Raw genomic sequence first — 18469 nt, 5'->3', positions numbered from 1 at the left:
ATAGGAGTGTCCAGAAACCAGTGGCAGTGTGGCTATCATGGTGAGGGAGGGAGGGGACAGCCCTGTGCCTAAGGCATCTGTCTCACATATGGCCATCAGAAAAAAAATGTACTCCTTTTAACTGTTTAAAAATAATATTCTCCGTTTTAGCAATATGGGCTTGGTTTGCCTGGCTCGATGAGGATAATAAATAAAAAATAATTAAGGGTAAAAACCAATTCACGTAGTCGTTATTGTTTATCTTGTGATAGAAGTAATCATCTCAGTCTTGTTCTCAGCACAGCTTCCATCTCTTGTCTTCTCAGAGCATGTGTATGTTTTTGTTTATGGAAGGGCTTGTTTTATTTTTCTTGATCTGTTTATTAAGTACATACAGTAAAAAACAGGATGAGAAGAATGAACCCAAATTGTTCACTTAGAGCGGGTTTTCTCAACCTCGGCACTATTGACATTTTTGACCAGATAATTCTTTTGTTGTTGGGAGCTATCTTGTATATTGTAAAATGTTCAGCAACATCCCCAGCCTTAGATGCCAATAGTATCCCCAAGGTGTGGCAACCAAAAATGTCTCCAGGCATTTCCAGATGTGCGGGATCTGGAGAAGGGGGGTTGAAAACTAGTGATGTAGGATAGTGGGGTAGGGAGTGGGTTTGATAGTTATCTAGTGTCTTCTGCTTGGACATTTTCAGACCCTTCCCAGCTAACCTCATTATTTTCACTTATGTCATTTCAGCTCTTCTGCTTAAAAGAAAATACATGCAATTTCAGGGAAGGGGTTTTGAGCCAAAGGAAGCATGGAATATCAGCCCCACAGTTACAGGTGGAGGTAAATTAAAATTTCATCTTTCTCAGTCAGCTGCTTACCTGGGTGCCCACAACCCTCAGCCTGAGCATCTGTGTGGTAGCTGAAGCAGCCCAGTTCTGGGAGGGGGCATCTTCCTATAGTGGGGCTTCAAATCTTGAGGCCCTGAACCCCTTACGGAGTCAAAGACACTTCCATTTTGCATTCTCTTGCAATGCATCTTTTCTGTCTTCCATTTCATCTCTTCCTTATCAACAAGTAGTTGATATGCTCTGGCTGTGTTCCCAGCCAAATCTCATCTAGAATTGTAACTCCCACAATTCCCATGTGTCATGGGAGGAACCCAGTGGGAGGTGATTGAATTATGGGAGTGGGCGGGTCTTTCTTGTGCTGTTCTCATAGTACATGACTCTCATGAGATCTGATGGTTTTAAAAATGGGAATTTTTGCCTGCTGCCATCCATGTAAGATGTGACTTGCTCCTCCTTGCCTCCCAGCCATGTGGAACTGTAAAGTCCTTTTTCTTAAACTGTAAAACCTTTTTCTTCCCAGTCTTGGGTATGTTTTTATCAGCAGTGTAAAAATGGACTAATAGAGTAGTTGAGTGAAATCTTTTTGGCTTTAACTACAATTTTAAAAAAAATTTTTATTATTTTTTTTTTTTTATGAGATGGAGTCTCACTGTGTCACCCAGTCTGGAGTGCAGTGGCGCCATCTTGGCTCACTGCAACTCCTGCCTCTTAGGTTCAAGTATTCTCCTGCCTTAGCCTCCTGAGTAGCTGGGATTACAGGTACCTGCCACCATGCCCAGCTAATTTTTGTATTTTTAATAGAGACGGGGTTTCACCATGTTGGTCAGGCTGGTCTCAATCTCCTGACCTTAGGCAATCCACCCACCTCGGCCTCTCAAAGTGCTGGGATTATAGGTGTAAGCCACTGCACCTGGCCAGCTTTAATTAAAATTTGAAAGGGAAAAAAAGAATTGAGTTTTCTTTTCATGTCTTAAGTAATTTTCATAAACATTCCTTGAGTTTATCTTCTGACAACTTTCTGCTTGCTACTTTTACCCTCATTACCTCATAGATTCCTCTTGGCAGTCATATAAAGTAGGGTATATCTACTCTGTTTTTTGTCTTAGGAGAAATTGAGTCTCAGAGAGATTAAGGGACACACACACAGTCACAGGAAATTCAGACCTGGGTTTGGTGAAGATTCCAAAGCCCATGTTCTTTCTATTCGATATCAGGTTTAAGTGGATATTAGTGTAGGGGGAATATAAAATATTTGTTTTCTCCACATGCAGAGTGCTGTTGGGAATTCAAAGGGGAAACTGAGGAAGCATTCAAAAGCTCTGGAAGAGAAAACATCCTCACCTAAAATAAAATCTTGTATTATGGCCGGGTGTGGTGACTCATGCCTATAATCCCAACAATTTGAGCGGCCACTGTGGGCAGATTGCTTGAGCCCAGGAGTTTGAGACCAGCCTGGGTAATATAGCAAAACCCCTTCTTTACAAAAACAATACAAAAATTAGCTAGGTGTGGTGGCACACACCTGTAGTTTCAGCTACTTGGGAGGCTGAGGTGGGAAGGTCACCTGAGTCCAGGAGTTTGAGGCTGCAGTGAGCTATGATCACACCACTGCACTCCAGGCTGTGTGACAGAGCGAGACCCTGTCTCAAAAAAACAAAACAAAACAATACTTGTGTTATGAGAAGACATGAATGTCTGAAAGGATAACTAAAATATAAAAAGCAAACTGTAGGCTGGAAGAGATGGTAAGGGTCATTGTAGAGGTAGCATTTCCTGGAAAGGCAAAGGCCTCTTCAGAGTTCTTAAGGTAGACTAGAGATAGATGGTGTTCAAATAAGTGGCAACAAGGAGGTGAGTGGCCGGGGTAGGGAATGGCTTATGGTGGTGACCTCCGAGCTCTCTCAGGCTGCATGCATCCTCTCCTGCCCTTTAGTGTCACTTCAACTGGAGAAAATGCTCAGTTACAGAAAGCTGCTATGGGTGAATGACAACATAAACAAGGAATTTGAATTCTATTGACCACAATAGCATCTATAGACATTTTCAGAATAATAGTTTACATATGTGTGCAACCTCATTTATTTGGTCTTCAGACAGCTAGGGGTATATTTGGTTGGGAGACCCTTCACAGTAGCTGCCACCCACGATTTGGGAATGCCTAACTTAGAGGATGTGTCATAGTAGAGTTTATAGGGGAAATAAAAATAGAGCCGGGCACGGTGGCCCACACCTGTAATCCCAGCACTTTGGGAGACTGAGGCGGGTGGATCACAAGGTCAGGAGTTTGAGACCAGCCTGGCTAACATGGTGAAACCCCTGTCTCTACTAAAAATACAAAAATTAGCTGGGCCTGGTGGTGGACACCTGTAGTCCCAGCTACTCGGGAGGCTGAGGCAGGAGAATCGTTTGAACCCAGGAGGCGGAGATTGCAGTGAGCTGAGATTGTGCCATTGCACTCTAGCCTGGATGACAGGGTTTGACTGTCTCAAAAAAAAAAAAAAAAAGGAAAAGAAAAAAAGGGAGAAGCAAGATAATCAAGAAATTGTACATGTTATGCAGGCCTGTGCAAATATCTTCTGCACTGACACCTATGGTCTCTTCCAAAAAATTCATATTTTCTGGAGTTGGCCTTTTGAAAGATTCTAATGAAAGTCTTTCAGTATAAAACATATTTGTCTGCATTTACATATTGGCCTTTCTGATGGTATAAAATCCAACAGGACTCAACAGTCTTGTTTAAATTTTTGTTTAAATTCAGCAGTTTCCCTCCTATAACTTAAAACATATTAAGTCCTACTCTGGGCCCTAGACTATTTCAAGGGTGCCTGTTTCCTGGAACAAATCAGCCCTCCCCAAAGGCACAGGAGGAAATGACTTGTGTCTGACAGAGTCTGTACTCAGAGAACTTTGCACTGAAGCCCTCCCTCAGGATAATACTAGCTTTTACTTTACGCAGACCTTTAATACGCTTGACAAGGGAAACTGCAGATAAGTATACTTTTATAGGGAAAAGGGGCAGCTGAAAGTTGAAAGAAATTACAGAGAAAGTATAAAAAGGAGACAGAGAATGTGCAATACACATTTGATGTAAGAGGAAAACATTCTGGTTATAAGTCCATTTTGTGTTGCTATACAGGAATACCTGAGGCTGGGTAATTTATAAGGAAAAGAATTTATTTGGCTTATGGTTCTGCCAGACTGGACAAGAGGCATGGGGCCAGCATCTGCTTCTGGTGAGGCCTCCCATGGCAAAAAGAGGAGCAGGCGTGCACACAGCTTGAGAGGGAGCGGGAGAGCAATGGGAGGAGTACCACCCTCTGCATGAGCTCAGAGAGCAAGAACTTACTACTGTGGGGATGGCACCAAGCCTGCCCCCATGACCCAAACACCTCTAGGCCATACCTTCGACACTGGGGATCACATTGCAACATGGGATTTACAGGGGACAAATACCCAAACCATATAAACGACCTTTACCAGTCTTGAGGGAATCACAGTGTTTTGGATCATATAATAATGACTCACTGTGATAACCCACTGGCTGAGTGACTGTGGGCAAGCTAACAACCTTCTCCGAGGTTCCAGAAGAAAATGCTCCCATTAGAATTGCTCTCTAAGGTTTTTCCCAAGTCAAAGTTCCACGTATCTTGGCATTTAATGACCTCAAATTATTGTGAAAATTATGTTTTGTATACCTTATTTTAAAATACAGAAAAATGTGTGATAGATTTTCATGAATTTTGCTTAAAGACTTAAAGAGTTTTGGTAGTTTCAGGGTGGTATTAATAAAACTCGACCAATTCAGAAAACTCGGCTATCTAGAATGGAGCATTTCCTGAGGATTAGCTTGAGTGTTAGTGCATTTTTGAAAGGGAAATTGTAACTGGACACCCTCTTCTTCCAATGATTAGAATGTTCGATTTTATTTGGAGTTATCATGGGAAAAGGAATACGAGTTAGGGTTGCAGCAGTGTTTAAACTGGGGGTTGAGGAGAATGGGACAGGGTGGACAGGAGAAGGAGATGGATGGGCAGATGAAGACGTGGTGGCACCAATCCTTACCAGCAGCTGAGCTGACTGCATCATCATATTTATCACAGCACAGTTTGCCTTCCTCAGCACCTCTCTTCTCTTTTTTTTTTTTTTTTTTTTTTTTGAGACGGAGTCTGGCTCTATCGCCCAGGCTGGAGTGCGGTGGCCGGATCTCAGCTCACTGCAAGCTCCGCCTCCCGGGTTTACGCCATTCTCCTGCCTCCGCCTCCCAAGTAGCTGGGACTACAGGCGCCCGCCTCGTCGCCCGGCTAGTTTTTTTTTTTTTTGTATTCTTTAGTAGAGATGGGGTTTCACCGTATTAGCCAGGGTGGTCTCGATCTCCTGACCTTGTGATCCGCCCGTCTCGGCCTCCCAAAGTGCTGGGATTACAGGCTTGAGCCACCGCGCCCGGCCTCTCTTCTCATTTTCAACCTGTGTGTCAAGTTAGGATTGCTTTTCACAACATGCGAAGGCAACCCTGCTACAGGACTTAACCAAAAAGGGGTTAACTAGCTGGGGTTGGGTGTAGTGACTTCACATTTCATTAGGTAGCTTGGGCTGCTTCAGCATCAGACAGACTTGGAACAGCCTTGGGCAGTTCTGATCTTTTGTGACCCAGCTTCACCTTAGGGATTTTCTGTTTTCTATTGCATGGGACTTACAGCTACATGACCAAAAAATCACATTCACCTTCAAGCATTGACTTTGAGTTCCAGTCAGGAGAAAGGGAAAGGAGTAGGGTAAAAGCCACAGCTGAGTCTGTCCCTTTGTATTGGAGAATGGCTTTCCGCCACTTTGTAGACTGGGTCTAACGGCCACTCCAGCTTCCATGCAAGCAAGTGTGTGTGTGTGTGTGTGTGTGTGTGTGTGTGTGTGTGTAATTTTTTTGAGACAGGCTCTTGCTTTGTTGCCCAGGCTGGGGTGTAGTGGTACAATCATAGATCACTGCAGCCTTGACCTTCTGGGCTCAAGCGATCCTCCTCCCTCAGCCTCCTGATTAGCTGGGACTACAGGTGTGTATTATCATGCCTGGCTAATTCTTTGTTTCTTTCTTTGGTTTTTAGCAGATACAAGATCTTACTGTGTTTTCCAGACTGCTCTTGAACTCCTGAGCTCAAGCAGTTTTCTTGCCTTGGCCTCCCTAAGTGTTGGGATTATATGCATGAGCCACCATTCCTGAACCAAGCCAGTATATTTTTGTAGGCACATTTGGTACCCCACATGAAATCAGGGTTCTTTTGATAGAAGAGGAGAATGGATGTTGGCTGGATAATGAATAGTGTCTGCTACTCTTCTGTAGAGTAAACAGGAAATGCCTAGTGTGTCAAGGTGTCTAGTGTCTCATTGTTTCTATGTTTATTCATCACAATTATTGAACATCTACGATGTGCCAGGCACTTTTCTAGGTGCTGATTAGAAAATTTACAGACCAAAATTTCCTCACCCTCATGGAACCTACAGTCTTGTGAAAGAGTAAGACATTAGCAAGGACACACACATGTGCTAAGGACAAAAAGCAAAGAAGGGGATGGACCAGGAAGTGTTGGAGTGGGTATGAAGTGTTACATAGTATGGATGGGGAAGGCTCTGCTGAAAAGGTGAGTTAAAGGTAAGGGCATTCTGGGCATAGGAAACAGCAAGTGCAAAGCCCCCGAGCTGGAAATGTGCTTGATGGGTTTCAGAAATAGTGAGGAGACTAGTATGTTGGAGTAGAATCAAAGGTAATTTTTATTATGAGATTGGAGCGGTAATGGAGAGCCAGGCCCTGGAGGGAGCTGCAGGTCTAGGTAACAACTTTGGGCTTGCTCTAAGTGACATGGGAATCCTTTTATGGTTTTGAGCAAAGCCGTGATTTGTTTTGATGTCTGTTTTAACAGGTTCACTGTGGTTGCTGTATTGAGAAAAGGGGAAGGGTGGAAGCAGGAGGATTCGTGGGAAGCTATTTTAATAATCCAGAGAAGATATAATGTAGCCTGGTCCAGAGTGGTGGTAGCAGAGAATGGTAAGACAAAGGTGATTTCTGGATGCTTTTCAAACCTAGAGCCAGTAGATTTGCTAATGGACTAAGTCCGGGACATGAGAGAATGAGGAGCCAGGAGTGACTCCATAGTCTAGGGCCTGCACAGCTGGAAGGATGGGCTGGTGCACGTGGAATGAGGAGGAACACAGGAAGAGCAGCTTGAGAGGTGAAAGACTCAAAATCTGGTTTTGGACACAGGCTTGCAATGCCTGTGACATGCAGGTGGAGATGTTGGTCGGAGGTAGAAGTCTGGAGCTCCAGGGAGTGGCACTGGCTTCTCTCCATCTGAGCAGAGGCTCCTGGCACAGTTGCCTGTTGAAGCACCACAGCCACTTCTGGCAGCAGCGCCAAACAGACTTGCAACAGCCTTGGGCAGTTCTGATCTTTTGTGACCCAGCTTCACCTCGGGGATTTGCTGGGAGCCCAGGCCATGGGCCAGTGTCTGGAGGCTTCCTCAAGCCTGCTCTGGAAGGGCTGGAATTTCTGCCCTCTCCCACTGAGGGAATGACGTGGTTGAGGCTGGGGCAGCCAGCGGGCTACCAGAGGAAAAAATCCCTGCCTAATGTGCAGCTCAAACAGTGATTTCTATGAGGACTTGCTTGATCTTCAGGTTGCTAAAGCTGTCACAGAAAGCTGTGTGGATCCCCAGCTGTTTTTTCTTCTCTATTCCTAAAGCGCTTTCCTCTTGGGGCCTGAGACTCTCCCCAGCGTGAGCTGTCTTCATCACGAGTCCTGCTAGTTGCTTGTGGATTTTCTAGGAGGCTGACATGGACCTCTGCTGTCTGTGCTGACTGGGAAACATGAAGAGGTGAAGACAGCTTTTAATGTAAGAGGTGGAGACCTGGGAGAGAGGCCAGTTGTCCTTTTAAAAATTCACTGACCGTCTATGGTTGAGAGCCCAGCTTTGCTTAGGATTACGTGTCCCTTACATTTTCCTACATGCCGCAACAAAAACTGCAGAGGGAGTTGATTCACAAAAAGTAGAGTTCTGTTTTACCATGTCACCTGGGGAGTTGTCCCACTTGCTGGGGTGGGCACAGCATGATTAATGGTTTTATTCAGTGGCCTCAGCCTTGGAAGTCACTGCTGTATTAGTTCCTTGAGAGCAATAATTAATGCCAGACAAGGTCTTAGTTTCCTCATATGTTACAGGAGGAGGTTAGACTAGATGTTTTCTAAGGATCTTATCTCTAACAATGGGTGAGAAGCTGTGGAAATAGCTGGCTTCCTTCATTTCATGACTCTCCAATCCCTGTGGGACAGAGAAGTTAAACAGAAGATGCCTAGATATGTTTTTTCTTCCAAAATTTTAAAATAATGGTAAAATACACATAACATAAAGTTTACTGTCTGTATTAGTTCGTTTTCACACTGCTATAAAGAAATAGCTGAAACTGGGTAATTTATAAAGGAAAGAGGTTTATTTGAATCACAGTTCTGCATGCTGGGGAGTCTTCAGGAAACTTATAATTATGGCAGAAGGCAAAGTAGAAGCACATACCTTCTTCACAAGGCAGCAGGAGAGAGTGAGCACTCAGGGAAACTGCCACTTTTAAAACCATCGGATCTCCTGAGAACTCAGTCAGTATCATGAGAACAGCATGAGGGAAATCGCCTCCATGATCCAATCGCCTCCCACCAGGTCCCTCCCTCGACATGTGGGGATTACAATTTGAGATGAGATTTGGGTGGGGACACAGAGCCAAACCATATCATTCTTCCCCCGGCCTCTCCCAAATCTCATGTCCTTTTCACATTTCAAAACCAATTATCCCTTTCCAACAGTCCCTCAAGGCCTTAACTTATTCCAGCATTAACCAAAAAGTCCAAGCCCAAAGTCTTATGTAAGACAAGGCAAGTCCCTTCTGCCTATGAGCCTGTAAAATCACAAGCAAGTTAGTTACTTCCAAAATACAATGGGGGTACAGGTATTGGGTAAATGTTCCCATTCCAAATGGGAGAAATTGGCAAAAACAAAGGAACCACAGACTCCATGCAAGTCTGAAACCCAGCTGGGCAGTCATTAAATCTTTTTTTTTTTTTTTTTTTTTTTGAGACGGAGTCTCGCTCTGCCGCCCAGGCTGGAGTGCAGTGGCCGGATCTCAGCTCACTGCAAGCTCTGCCTCCCGGGTTCACGCCATTCTCCTGCCTCAGCCTCCCGAGTAGCTGGGACTACAGGCGCCCGCCACGTCGCCCGGCTAGTTTTTTTGTATTTTTAGTAGAGACGGGGTTTCACCATGTTAGCCAGGATGGTCTTGATCTTCTGACCTCGTGATCCGCCCGTCTCGGCCTCCCAAAGTGCTGGGATTACAGGCTTGAGCCACCGCGCCCGGCCAGTCATTAAATCTTAAAGCTCCAAAATCTCTTTTGATTCTATGTCTCACATCCAGGACATGCTGATGCAAGGGGTGGGCTCCCATAGCTTTGGGCAGCTCCACCCCGTGGCTCTTCAGGGTACAGCCTCTGTGGCTGCTTTCACAGGCTGGTTGAGTGCCTGCGGCTTTTCCAGGTGCATGGTGCAAGCTGTTGGTGGATCTATCTTTCTGGGGTCTGGAGGACGGTGGTCCTCTTCACACATCTTCACTAGGCGGTGCCCCAGTGGGGACTCTGTGTGGGGGCTCCAACCCCACATTTCCCTTCTGCACTGCTCAAGTAGAGTTTCTTCATGAGGGCTCTGCCCCTTCAGCAGACTTCTGCCTGGACATTCAGGCATTTCCATACATCCTCTGACATCTAGGTGGAGGTTCCCAAGGCTCATCTCTTACCTTCGGTGCACCTGCAGACCCAACACTATATGGAAGCTGCCAAGGCTTGGGGCTTGCACCCAGTGAAGCAATGTGAGAACTCCCTCACTACCACGAGAACAGCATGAGGAAACCACCCCCATGATCTGATCACTTCCCAGCAAGTCCCTCCCTTGACATGTGGGGGTTATGATTTGAGATAAGATATGTGTGGGGACACAGAGCCAAGAAATATTACCATCTTAACCATTTTTAAGTGCACAGTTGAGTGGTATTAAGTACATTCATACTGTCATGCAGCCATCACCACCATCCATCTGCAGAAGTCTCTAGCTTGTAGAAACCCTATTCCCATTAAACCACAACTCCCCATTCTGCCCTCCATCCAGCTCCTGGCAACCACCATTCTACTTTGTCTTTCTAATTTTGACTACTCTAGATACCTCATGTAAGTAGAATCATAAAATAGTTTTCTTTTTGTGACTAGTGTATTTTACTTAGCATATGTCCCCAGGTTTCATCCATGTTACAGCAAATGTCAGAATTTCCTTCCTTTCCTAAGACTGAATCATATGTATGTATGTGTATATATATACTACAATTTGCTAATCCATTCAGCCCTTGATGGAGATTTGGGTTGCTTCTACATTTTAGCTATTGTGAATAATGCTGCTATGAATATTGGTGTGCAAATATCTCTTTGAGACTTTGCTTTCAGTTCTTTTCGTTATATACACAGAAATAGAATTGCTGGATCATATGGTAATTCTATGTTTCATTTTTTGAGGAACTGCCATACTATTCTCCACAGTGGCTGTACCGTTTTACATCCCTGCCAACAGCGTAAAAGGGTTGCAATTTCTTTGCATCCTCGCCATTTGCTTTTTTTCTTTTCTTTTCTTTTTGATAGTAGCCATTCTAGTGGATATGAAGGTGATATCTCATTGTGGTTTTGATTTGCATTTACCTAAATCATTAGTGACATTGAGCATCTTTTCATGTGTCTATTGGCCATTTGCTCGTCTTTGGAAAAATGTCTATTCAAGTCCTTTGCTTATTGAAAAACTTTTATTAACACATTTTTTTTTTTTTTTTGAGACAGAGTTTCACTCTTGTTGCCCAGGCTGGAGTGCAATGGCTTACAATCTCGGCTTACTGCAGCCACCACCTCCTGGGTTCAAGCAATTCTCCTGCCTCAGCCTCCCAAGTAGAAAATTTTTTTATGTGTATGGATTTAAGGGGTACAAGTGCAGTTTTCTTACCTGAATGTATTGCACAGTGGTGAAGTCAGGGCTTTTAGTGTACCCGTCACTGGAGTAATGTACATTGTACCCATTAAGTTGTTTCTCCTCATCCACTCCCCTTCCTAACCCTCACCCTGCTGAGTCTCCATCGTCTACCACTCTACACTCTACACCACTTCTATAGTCTGTGTCCCTGTGCATACATTATTTAGTGCCCACTTATGTGGTGTTTGTCAGAGTTGCTTCACCTAATATAACCCTTTGCTTATTTTTAAATTGGATTGTTTGTGTTTTTCTTGTTGAGTTTTAGGAGTCCTCTATATATTCTGGATATTTATCCTTTATCAGATATATAATTTGCAAATATTTTCTCCCAATCTGTGGGTTTTCGTCTTTTTACTCTGTTGATGGTGTCTTTGGATGCACAAAATTTTAAACTTTTCATGAAGTCCAGTTTGTCTATTTTGTTTTCTGTTGCCTGTGCCTTTGGTGTCATCTGTAAGAAATCACTGCCAAATCCAGGGTCATCTGTGACTTGATATATTGTCTGTGTTGTTTCTGAGCCTCAATCTCTTCTCTACCCCGCTTATTTGTTTGTTTCTCTCTGTTTTTAAATAAAATTATTAGCCCAATAGATCAATACAATAATTTATACTTACTACATCTTCTTTCATTCCACAAACAGGGAGAGTCTTTCAAATAAGCAAAAGCAGAGTGGAAATGGGAGAGTGCGGCACAGCTGGCTGCAGCAGAGGGCCTGGGAAGGGGTTGGTGGTGAGGAGTCTGCAACACACTGAGGCTCAACCGTGTAGCATCTCATCTGCTGTGGTGAATGGATGGATTGAAGATAAACAGTAGACTCACAGGCACATTACCAAGTTGTAGGGCTAATATCTACTGTTCTCTTGAACTAGTCACTTAACCTTTCTGAGCCTCAGTTTCCCCATTTTATTTATTTAACAAACATGTAGCACTAATCACTGTTCTAAGCACAGCACAAATATTAACTCATTGACTCCTACCACCAATCCTATGAGGTAGATACTCCTATTATCCCTGTTTTACAGATGAGGACTGATGCTGGGAGGGGTTAAGTAACATGTCAAGGCCACAAAGGCAGTAAGTAGCAGAGCTGGGATTTGGAACCCAGGCTTTCTAGTTTCAGAGCTCATGCTCTTAACCATTATGTCATGCTACCTCTTTAAAAAGGGGGAGAAGTCATCCCTACCTGTAAAAGTTATTCAGAAAATCAAATGAGATTGATGTGTGTAATAGTATGTCATGTATTACACTGTGTTTTGCAAACACTATCATTATTAATAGTAATTAAGCAATACTCTAGAAATAGATAAAATTCTCAATCTTATAGGAAGGAAAGAATGGATTAAGGATTGAGCCTTGGGAACGTCTATACCCTGAATCCAAGGGCTTGGATTTGGAACAATATTTGATAGACTCACTGCTGATGCCCTTGTGGACAGGGTCACAGTCCGTTGCAGAAGCTGGAGGGAAACCCCAAACTGCTGACTTCCAGCGGCATTTGCAGAAGGATGTTGTGAAGGGCAGTGAGGTGCTCAAGTTGATCACGTACGTGTGGAGAGCACCAAAGCCAGTTCTCTCCCATTGGCGAATTCAGAATTCAGAAGTCCATAAGGCCATCTGGGGTTCTGACTCTAGCTTCTTTGCCTTCCTGCGGTACATTTTCCCAAGCAGATGAGAGCTCAGACCTGCTGCACTTTGTTCAAAAGTGAGAGGTTTTGAACAAAGACATTGCTAGATTTGTGGTGCCCTAATGGGGAGAGGGCCAAAGCACTGTGCATTGCAACAGACTCTGGGTTGGCTGGGTGGGTACATGCCCCTGGGGTTGCAGAGGCCACGTCCTTGTGCCTGCCGTCTATGGGGCAACTTTCGGTTGAGTGCGGAGTGCCAGGGAAGGATGGAGGGAGCACAGGAGGGAGCCTTCGCACCTGGCTGTTTACACATAGGTGTGGACACCCAGGGAGCCCGTGATCTCTTTCTGCCTCTCAACGAGCTGTGTGGCCTGGTTTGTGGTTGGGATGAAAGTAGGGGTTCCCTTTCTTTATCTCAGTTACAGGGTGGTCATTAGAACCTTCTTCCCAAGCCTGCCCCCACCACACACCCTGCCCCGGTTAGTGACTGATGTGTGTAAAGTGCTTTGAGGTGCCGAGATGAAGGGGCCCTAAGGGTGTGGCCAAATGGGCAGCGGGATGATTTCCCCCGGGCTTGTTGAAAGTGGTGTTGAGGGATTTTCCTCACCTGGAGGATTATTTATTTGAACAGCTTATGTACCTACCTGTTTGCACTTGATTTCTGTAGAAGAGGGCAGCTGGAGGTCCCAGCGCTGCAGGCTGGTCCGCTCTTCATAAGAATTGATAGTGGGATTCGCAGAGTGGAAATGGAATGGTGCATTCTGCTCTAAAGCAGCCTGTGGAGGAGGAAATGGAACACTGCCTCACTCAGGCAGATTTAAGGATATCAGAAGAGACTTTTATGATAAAAAAAAACAAAAAACAAAAAACAAAAAACAAAAAAAAAAAACCTATTTTCTCTGGAGTAGAATTCTGGAGAGGACAAGTGTGTCTTGTCCTATGCAGGAGACCCTCATTAGAGAGGCGTGAGGACCCGCCTCCTTCTGACCACTACACCCCACCAGTAATCCCGGGCCTGTGATTTGCAGGCTCTCAGGCTGTCCCTTGGATGGCCTCATATATGAGGGGCATTGTGGAGACGGGGGAGGTCTCACTTTCCTTACAGTGGCTTGTGAACTGGGACATAGATCTTCTGATCCTAAAGGGACACACTCTGGGAGTGAAGAGCTTCTCAATGCCTCCATATGAGAAGAGTCTATCTCCTAGGGGGGCCCAGGAGCCCATGGCAAAAAGAGGAGGAAAAGGAGGAGGCTGAGTCAGGCAGAGCTGTGCTTGAGTTGGCCTAAACTTGACAAAGGGAAGGCTTCTGGTAGCAGTGTCCAAAGAGGTGGAGTCTTGACATGTGGTATGTAGATCATGATATATCAGAATATTAGGATTCTGTAAGTTGCAAGTGATAGAAACCCAGCAAAATTAGTGTAAGGGAACAAAAAAAAAGTGACTGGCTTATGTAACTAGAAAAAGAAGATTCAGAATCTCAAATCCTTTTATCAGCATTTGTGGATGAATTCGCCTGTGTCCTCCCCACCTAGCCACCCCATTGTCCTGTGCTCTCATCCTCTGCTTTATTTGCTGGTAAGCTCCTCCCGTGTAGTGTTAAAGGTGGCCGGCTGCTGCAACCCTGGGTTTGTACTTTGTCACACTGCCAGCCCTGTGGTAAGCTAGCCTGTCCTCTAACGCTTCCCACCAAAATCCTGGACCTAGGGTCAGGTGAGCATCCCTAGCCCCATCAGGGAGACTCTCTAGCCACCCTAGTTGAGCTGACCCCTAGAGCTGCAAGTGATGATGGCTTCACCCAAATCACATGGCCTAAAAATTTGAAAAGGGTAGGCCAGAAATAGGTCATTTCCCAAAGTAAAATCAGGTTAAACTCTTCAAATGGTAACACTAGCATGCAGTGAAGTGTTACTGTGCACCAGATGCTGCTCCAGGCACTTTATACAAATGAACTCAGTCCTCACAATAGCTCTAAGAGGAAGATGATACTCATTTTATAGACAAGGACACAGAAGGCAACCGTTTTACTTAGGCTTATGTAGCTAAAAAGTGGATGGGCTGGGCTTCAAATCCAGACAGTTGGCTTCAGCATCTGTGCCTTTTTTTTTTGAGACATAGTCTCACCCTGTCTCTTAGGCAGATGGTGCAATCTCGGCTCCTGGGTTCAAGCAGTTCTCCTGCTTTAGTCTCCTCAGTACCTGAGATTACAGGTGTGTGTCACCATACCTGGCTAATTTTTGTATTTTTAGTAGAGACAGGGTTTCACTATGTTGGCCAGGTTGGTCTTGAACTCCTGACCTCATGATCCACCCGCCTCAGCCTCCTAAAGTGCTGGGATTACAAGCGTGAGCCACAGCGCCTGACTGGCATCTGTGCTCTTAACCATCAGGCCACACAGTCTTTCTGACAAGTGCAGGGCAACAGCAGTATGATCAGGAAGAAATTTTTACCTTAAGTCAATCAAAATGAAAGAGTTTTAGGTAAAAATGTGAGACCACAAAATAACCCAAATTTACACAATAAATTATAGAAAGAACCTAGCCTTATGCTGTAGTAATCCTATCCTTGAAGCTCAAGGCATTTCTGGAATTATTTCTTGGATATTACCATGCAAAGCAGCTTATAAAACACAACAGATACCTGTCTCAGTACTCTAGTGTTGCCTTGTTTTTGATTTTTGTTTTTTAACTTTTAAGTTCAGCAGTACATGTGCAGGTTTGTTGTAGGTAAACTCATAGCACAGGGGTTTGTTGTGCAATTATTTTGTCACCCAGGTACTAAGCCTAGTACCTAACAGTTATTTTTTCTGCTCCTCTCCCTCCTCCCATCCTCCACCCTCAAGTAGGCCTTAGTGTTTGTTGTTCATCTCTGTGTTCTCATCATTTAGCTTCCACTAAGAGGTGAGAACATGTGATATCTGGTTTCCTGTTTCTGCATTAGTTTGCTAAGGATAACAGTCTCCAGCTCTATCCTTGTCTCTACAAAGACTATGATCTCGTTCTTTTTATGTGTGCATAGTATTCCATGGTACATATGTACCACATTTTCTTTATCCAGTCTATCATTGATGGGTACTTGGACTGATTACAAAATGGTATTAATTACTGAATTGAGTGATAAGATTCGACTTTGAATGACCTGAAGCCGTTGCCAGTAGTCTAATCCAGCAGACAATTTACTATCTCTGGAAATGCACAAGAAGACTGGAAATGCACAAGAAGACTGAAGACAATTCCAAAAGAGGAATGACCACAATATGTTGAGCTGTGGTGGCAAGGATGAGTTAGTGATCAGCTTCTCTGATGACCTGTCTGAGAGGGATAGCTCTCTTTCTCAGGGATAATTTCTGATAGGTTTATTAAAACCTTCGTCTAGCTGTTTCTCGGAGAAGCAGTGCAAGGTGATTTACTTGGCCAGGGCAGGATGTAGTGAGTGTGGGAGTTCTGAAGCACCTTTGTGTCTGGCAGTAGAACACCCCCAGAGAGTGGAAATGTGAGTCACACTTGAGCTTGCTTCCATTCAATGGGCCCTGGCTTGTTGGGCCCTGGGTAAGCTGGCTGCCCGCCAGGAAGCCTTCTCTGGCTGGGGCATTCCAAACCACTTCTCTTGTTCTTTAAAGATACACCCTGAGGGATTTGCTGGGGCTTGTGCCTTCCCTACTCCAGATCTCCTGGCAGAGACTGGGATTTTGAATTTCGCTGGGTGGGCAGCTCTTAGGCCCACATTCCTCCTCTGTCTCCTGGGGAATGTTGGACCAGAAGGCCTGAAAGACTGCAGCCAATTCTGGGCTCTCTGATTCTCAGGTCACTGGTGTGCTTGCTGAGATGGAGTCTTGCTCTGTCGCCCAGACTGGAGTGCAGTGGTGTGATCTCAGCTCACTGCAACCTCTGCCTGCTGGGTTCCAGTGATTCTCCTGCCTCAGCCTCCTGAGTACCTGGGATTACAGGCACCCGCCACCACTCCTGGTTAATTTTTGTATTTTTAGTAGAGATGGAATTTCACCATGTTGGCCAGGCTGGTCCTGAACTCCCGACCTCAAGTGATCTGCCCACCTTGGCCTCCCAAAGTGCTGGAATTATGGGCATCAGCCACTGCGCCGGGCCTAAATTTTATTTTTTATTGCTCCTATTTAGATGTATCTACATATTTACCATTTTTTTTCTTTTTTTGTTTGAGACGGAGTCTCACTTTCTCACCCAGGCTGTAGTGCAGTGGTGCGATCTCGGCTCCCTGCAAGCTCCACCTCCCAGGTTCACGCCATTCTCCTGCCTCAGTCTCCCGAGTAGCTGGGCCTACAGGTGCCCGCCACCACACCTGGCTAATTTTTTGTATTTTTAGTAGAGACGAGGTTTCACTGTGTTAGCCAGGATGGTCTCGATCTCCTGACCTCATGATCTGCCCACCCCGGCCTCCCAGAGTGCTGGGATTACAGGTGTGAGCCACAGCGCCTAGCCCAAATTTTTTTCTAATAATTGATTCTTGTACCCTACCTCTTGTCTCTGGATTGTTTCCTTCTTTGTGAAATGTATCCTTAAGTAGATCACTCAAGAGTTGTCATTAGTTAACTATTCAGGTTTTGTTCACCCCAAAAGTATATTTACCTTCTTTTGAATGATATTATAGAACTTTAGAGCAAACGTTCTTTTCCTTAGATATTATTCCATTGTTTTCTGGCTTTTTTTTTTTTTTTTTTGCTGTTGAAGAGTCTACTGTTTATCTAATTGTTACTCTATAGGTGAAATTGCTTTTTCCGTTTCTCTGTATGTTGGTGTTTTCATTTTTTATTCTGATGTGTCTTGATGCAGGCTTTCAAAAAAATTATTTTCAGAATTTGTTACGTTCTTTCAATTTGAGGACGCGTGTATTTTTTTTAATCCTAGAAAATGTTCAATCCTACCTCTAAATTCTTGTTAACCCTAGTAGGTTGGATATGTTTGACTCAAGTAACTTCTGTTACTCAAAATAGCTTTAAAAACAGTTTTTAAAAATGTATTACTTCACATAACAAAAAACCAGGAGAAAGGTGACTTCAGGATTTATTAATTTATTAACCCAAGGATCAGCCTTTCTTTTCAGCCACGCTCAGCATGTTGGCTTCGCATCCCTAATGGTCTCAAGATGGCTGCCACAGCTCCAGGCTCCCTTGCTGTCTTTGCCTCTAGGGTCATTAGAGAGATTTGTCTTCCTTGTGTCTTTGTGAGATCAAAGCAGCTTTACCCAAAAATCTTCCCCCTTCCCCTCATCAAAGACTTTTCCTCCTGCCTAACTACAGGGGAGACTGCCAGAACTGCAAGAAGAAAGGGAACACAGTGATTAATCTAGACCCATCAGGATCTGTATCCCAGAACTAGGGATAAGATCAGCCTTCTCTGAGGCACTTGGAGGAGGGCTGGACACCAGACAAAGTCAGAGGTCTGCCAGTTAAGAAAAAAACTGAGGATGGTTGCTGGGTAGGTAGCCAACAGTGTCTACTCCTTTAATTCTCTCTAACCTCACCTGCTGCCCTTCTATTGGACATACGTTGGATTTTCTTAGCCCATTCTTCCTGTATTTTTGACTTGTATTTTGACTTTTATTACATAGTTTCAATTTCTTAATTTTTCTCACTGCATACTGAGTAATTTCCTCAGACCTCTCTTCTAGGAATCATCTTTCAGTTAATCATCTTTCTTGTTAGCTAAATCTGCTGTTTAACATACCCATTGGTTTGTCTTGCATTATGGTTTCTAGTTCTTTTACTTTCTTTTTTTTTTTGAGATGGAGTTTTGCTCTTGTCTCCCAGGCTAGAGTGCAATGGCATGATCTCAGCTCACTGAAACCTCCGCCTCCTGGGTCTAAGCAGTTCTCCTGCCCCAGCCTCCCAAGTAGCTGGGATTACAGGTGCCCGCCACCACACCAGCTAATTTTTGTATTTGTAGTAGGGATGGG

General features: G+C 44.4%; 1 protein-coding gene across 8 annotated transcripts in view; it reads left to right on the top strand.

Annotated features, from left to right (window-relative positions):
- The window catches only part of GPR161 (G protein-coupled receptor 161), a 58298-nt gene that overhangs the window by 8456 nt on the left and 31373 nt on the right, over window positions 1–18469 (top strand). For 3 of the 8 annotated variants that reach the window (XM_033198763.1, XM_033198761.1, XM_033198762.1), the window contains one exon: window positions 734–826. The exons of the other annotated variants lie outside the window; for them this stretch is intronic. In XM_033198763.1, the coding sequence (XP_033054654.1) occupies window positions 734–826 (93 nt within the window). The remainder of the gene's footprint in view (window positions 1–733; window positions 827–18469) is intronic. 8 annotated transcript variants of the gene reach the window in all.

This window comes from Trachypithecus francoisi, unplaced genomic scaffold, assembly GCF_009764315.1.
Source record: "Trachypithecus francoisi isolate TF-2019V2 unplaced genomic scaffold, Tfra_2.0 Lachesis_group5, whole genome shotgun sequence".
NCBI classification, from domain to species: domain Eukaryota; kingdom Metazoa; phylum Chordata; class Mammalia; order Primates; family Cercopithecidae; genus Trachypithecus; species Trachypithecus francoisi.
The sequence above is the reverse complement of the archived record's forward strand: the minus strand, read 5'-3'. Positions and strand labels throughout refer to the sequence as shown.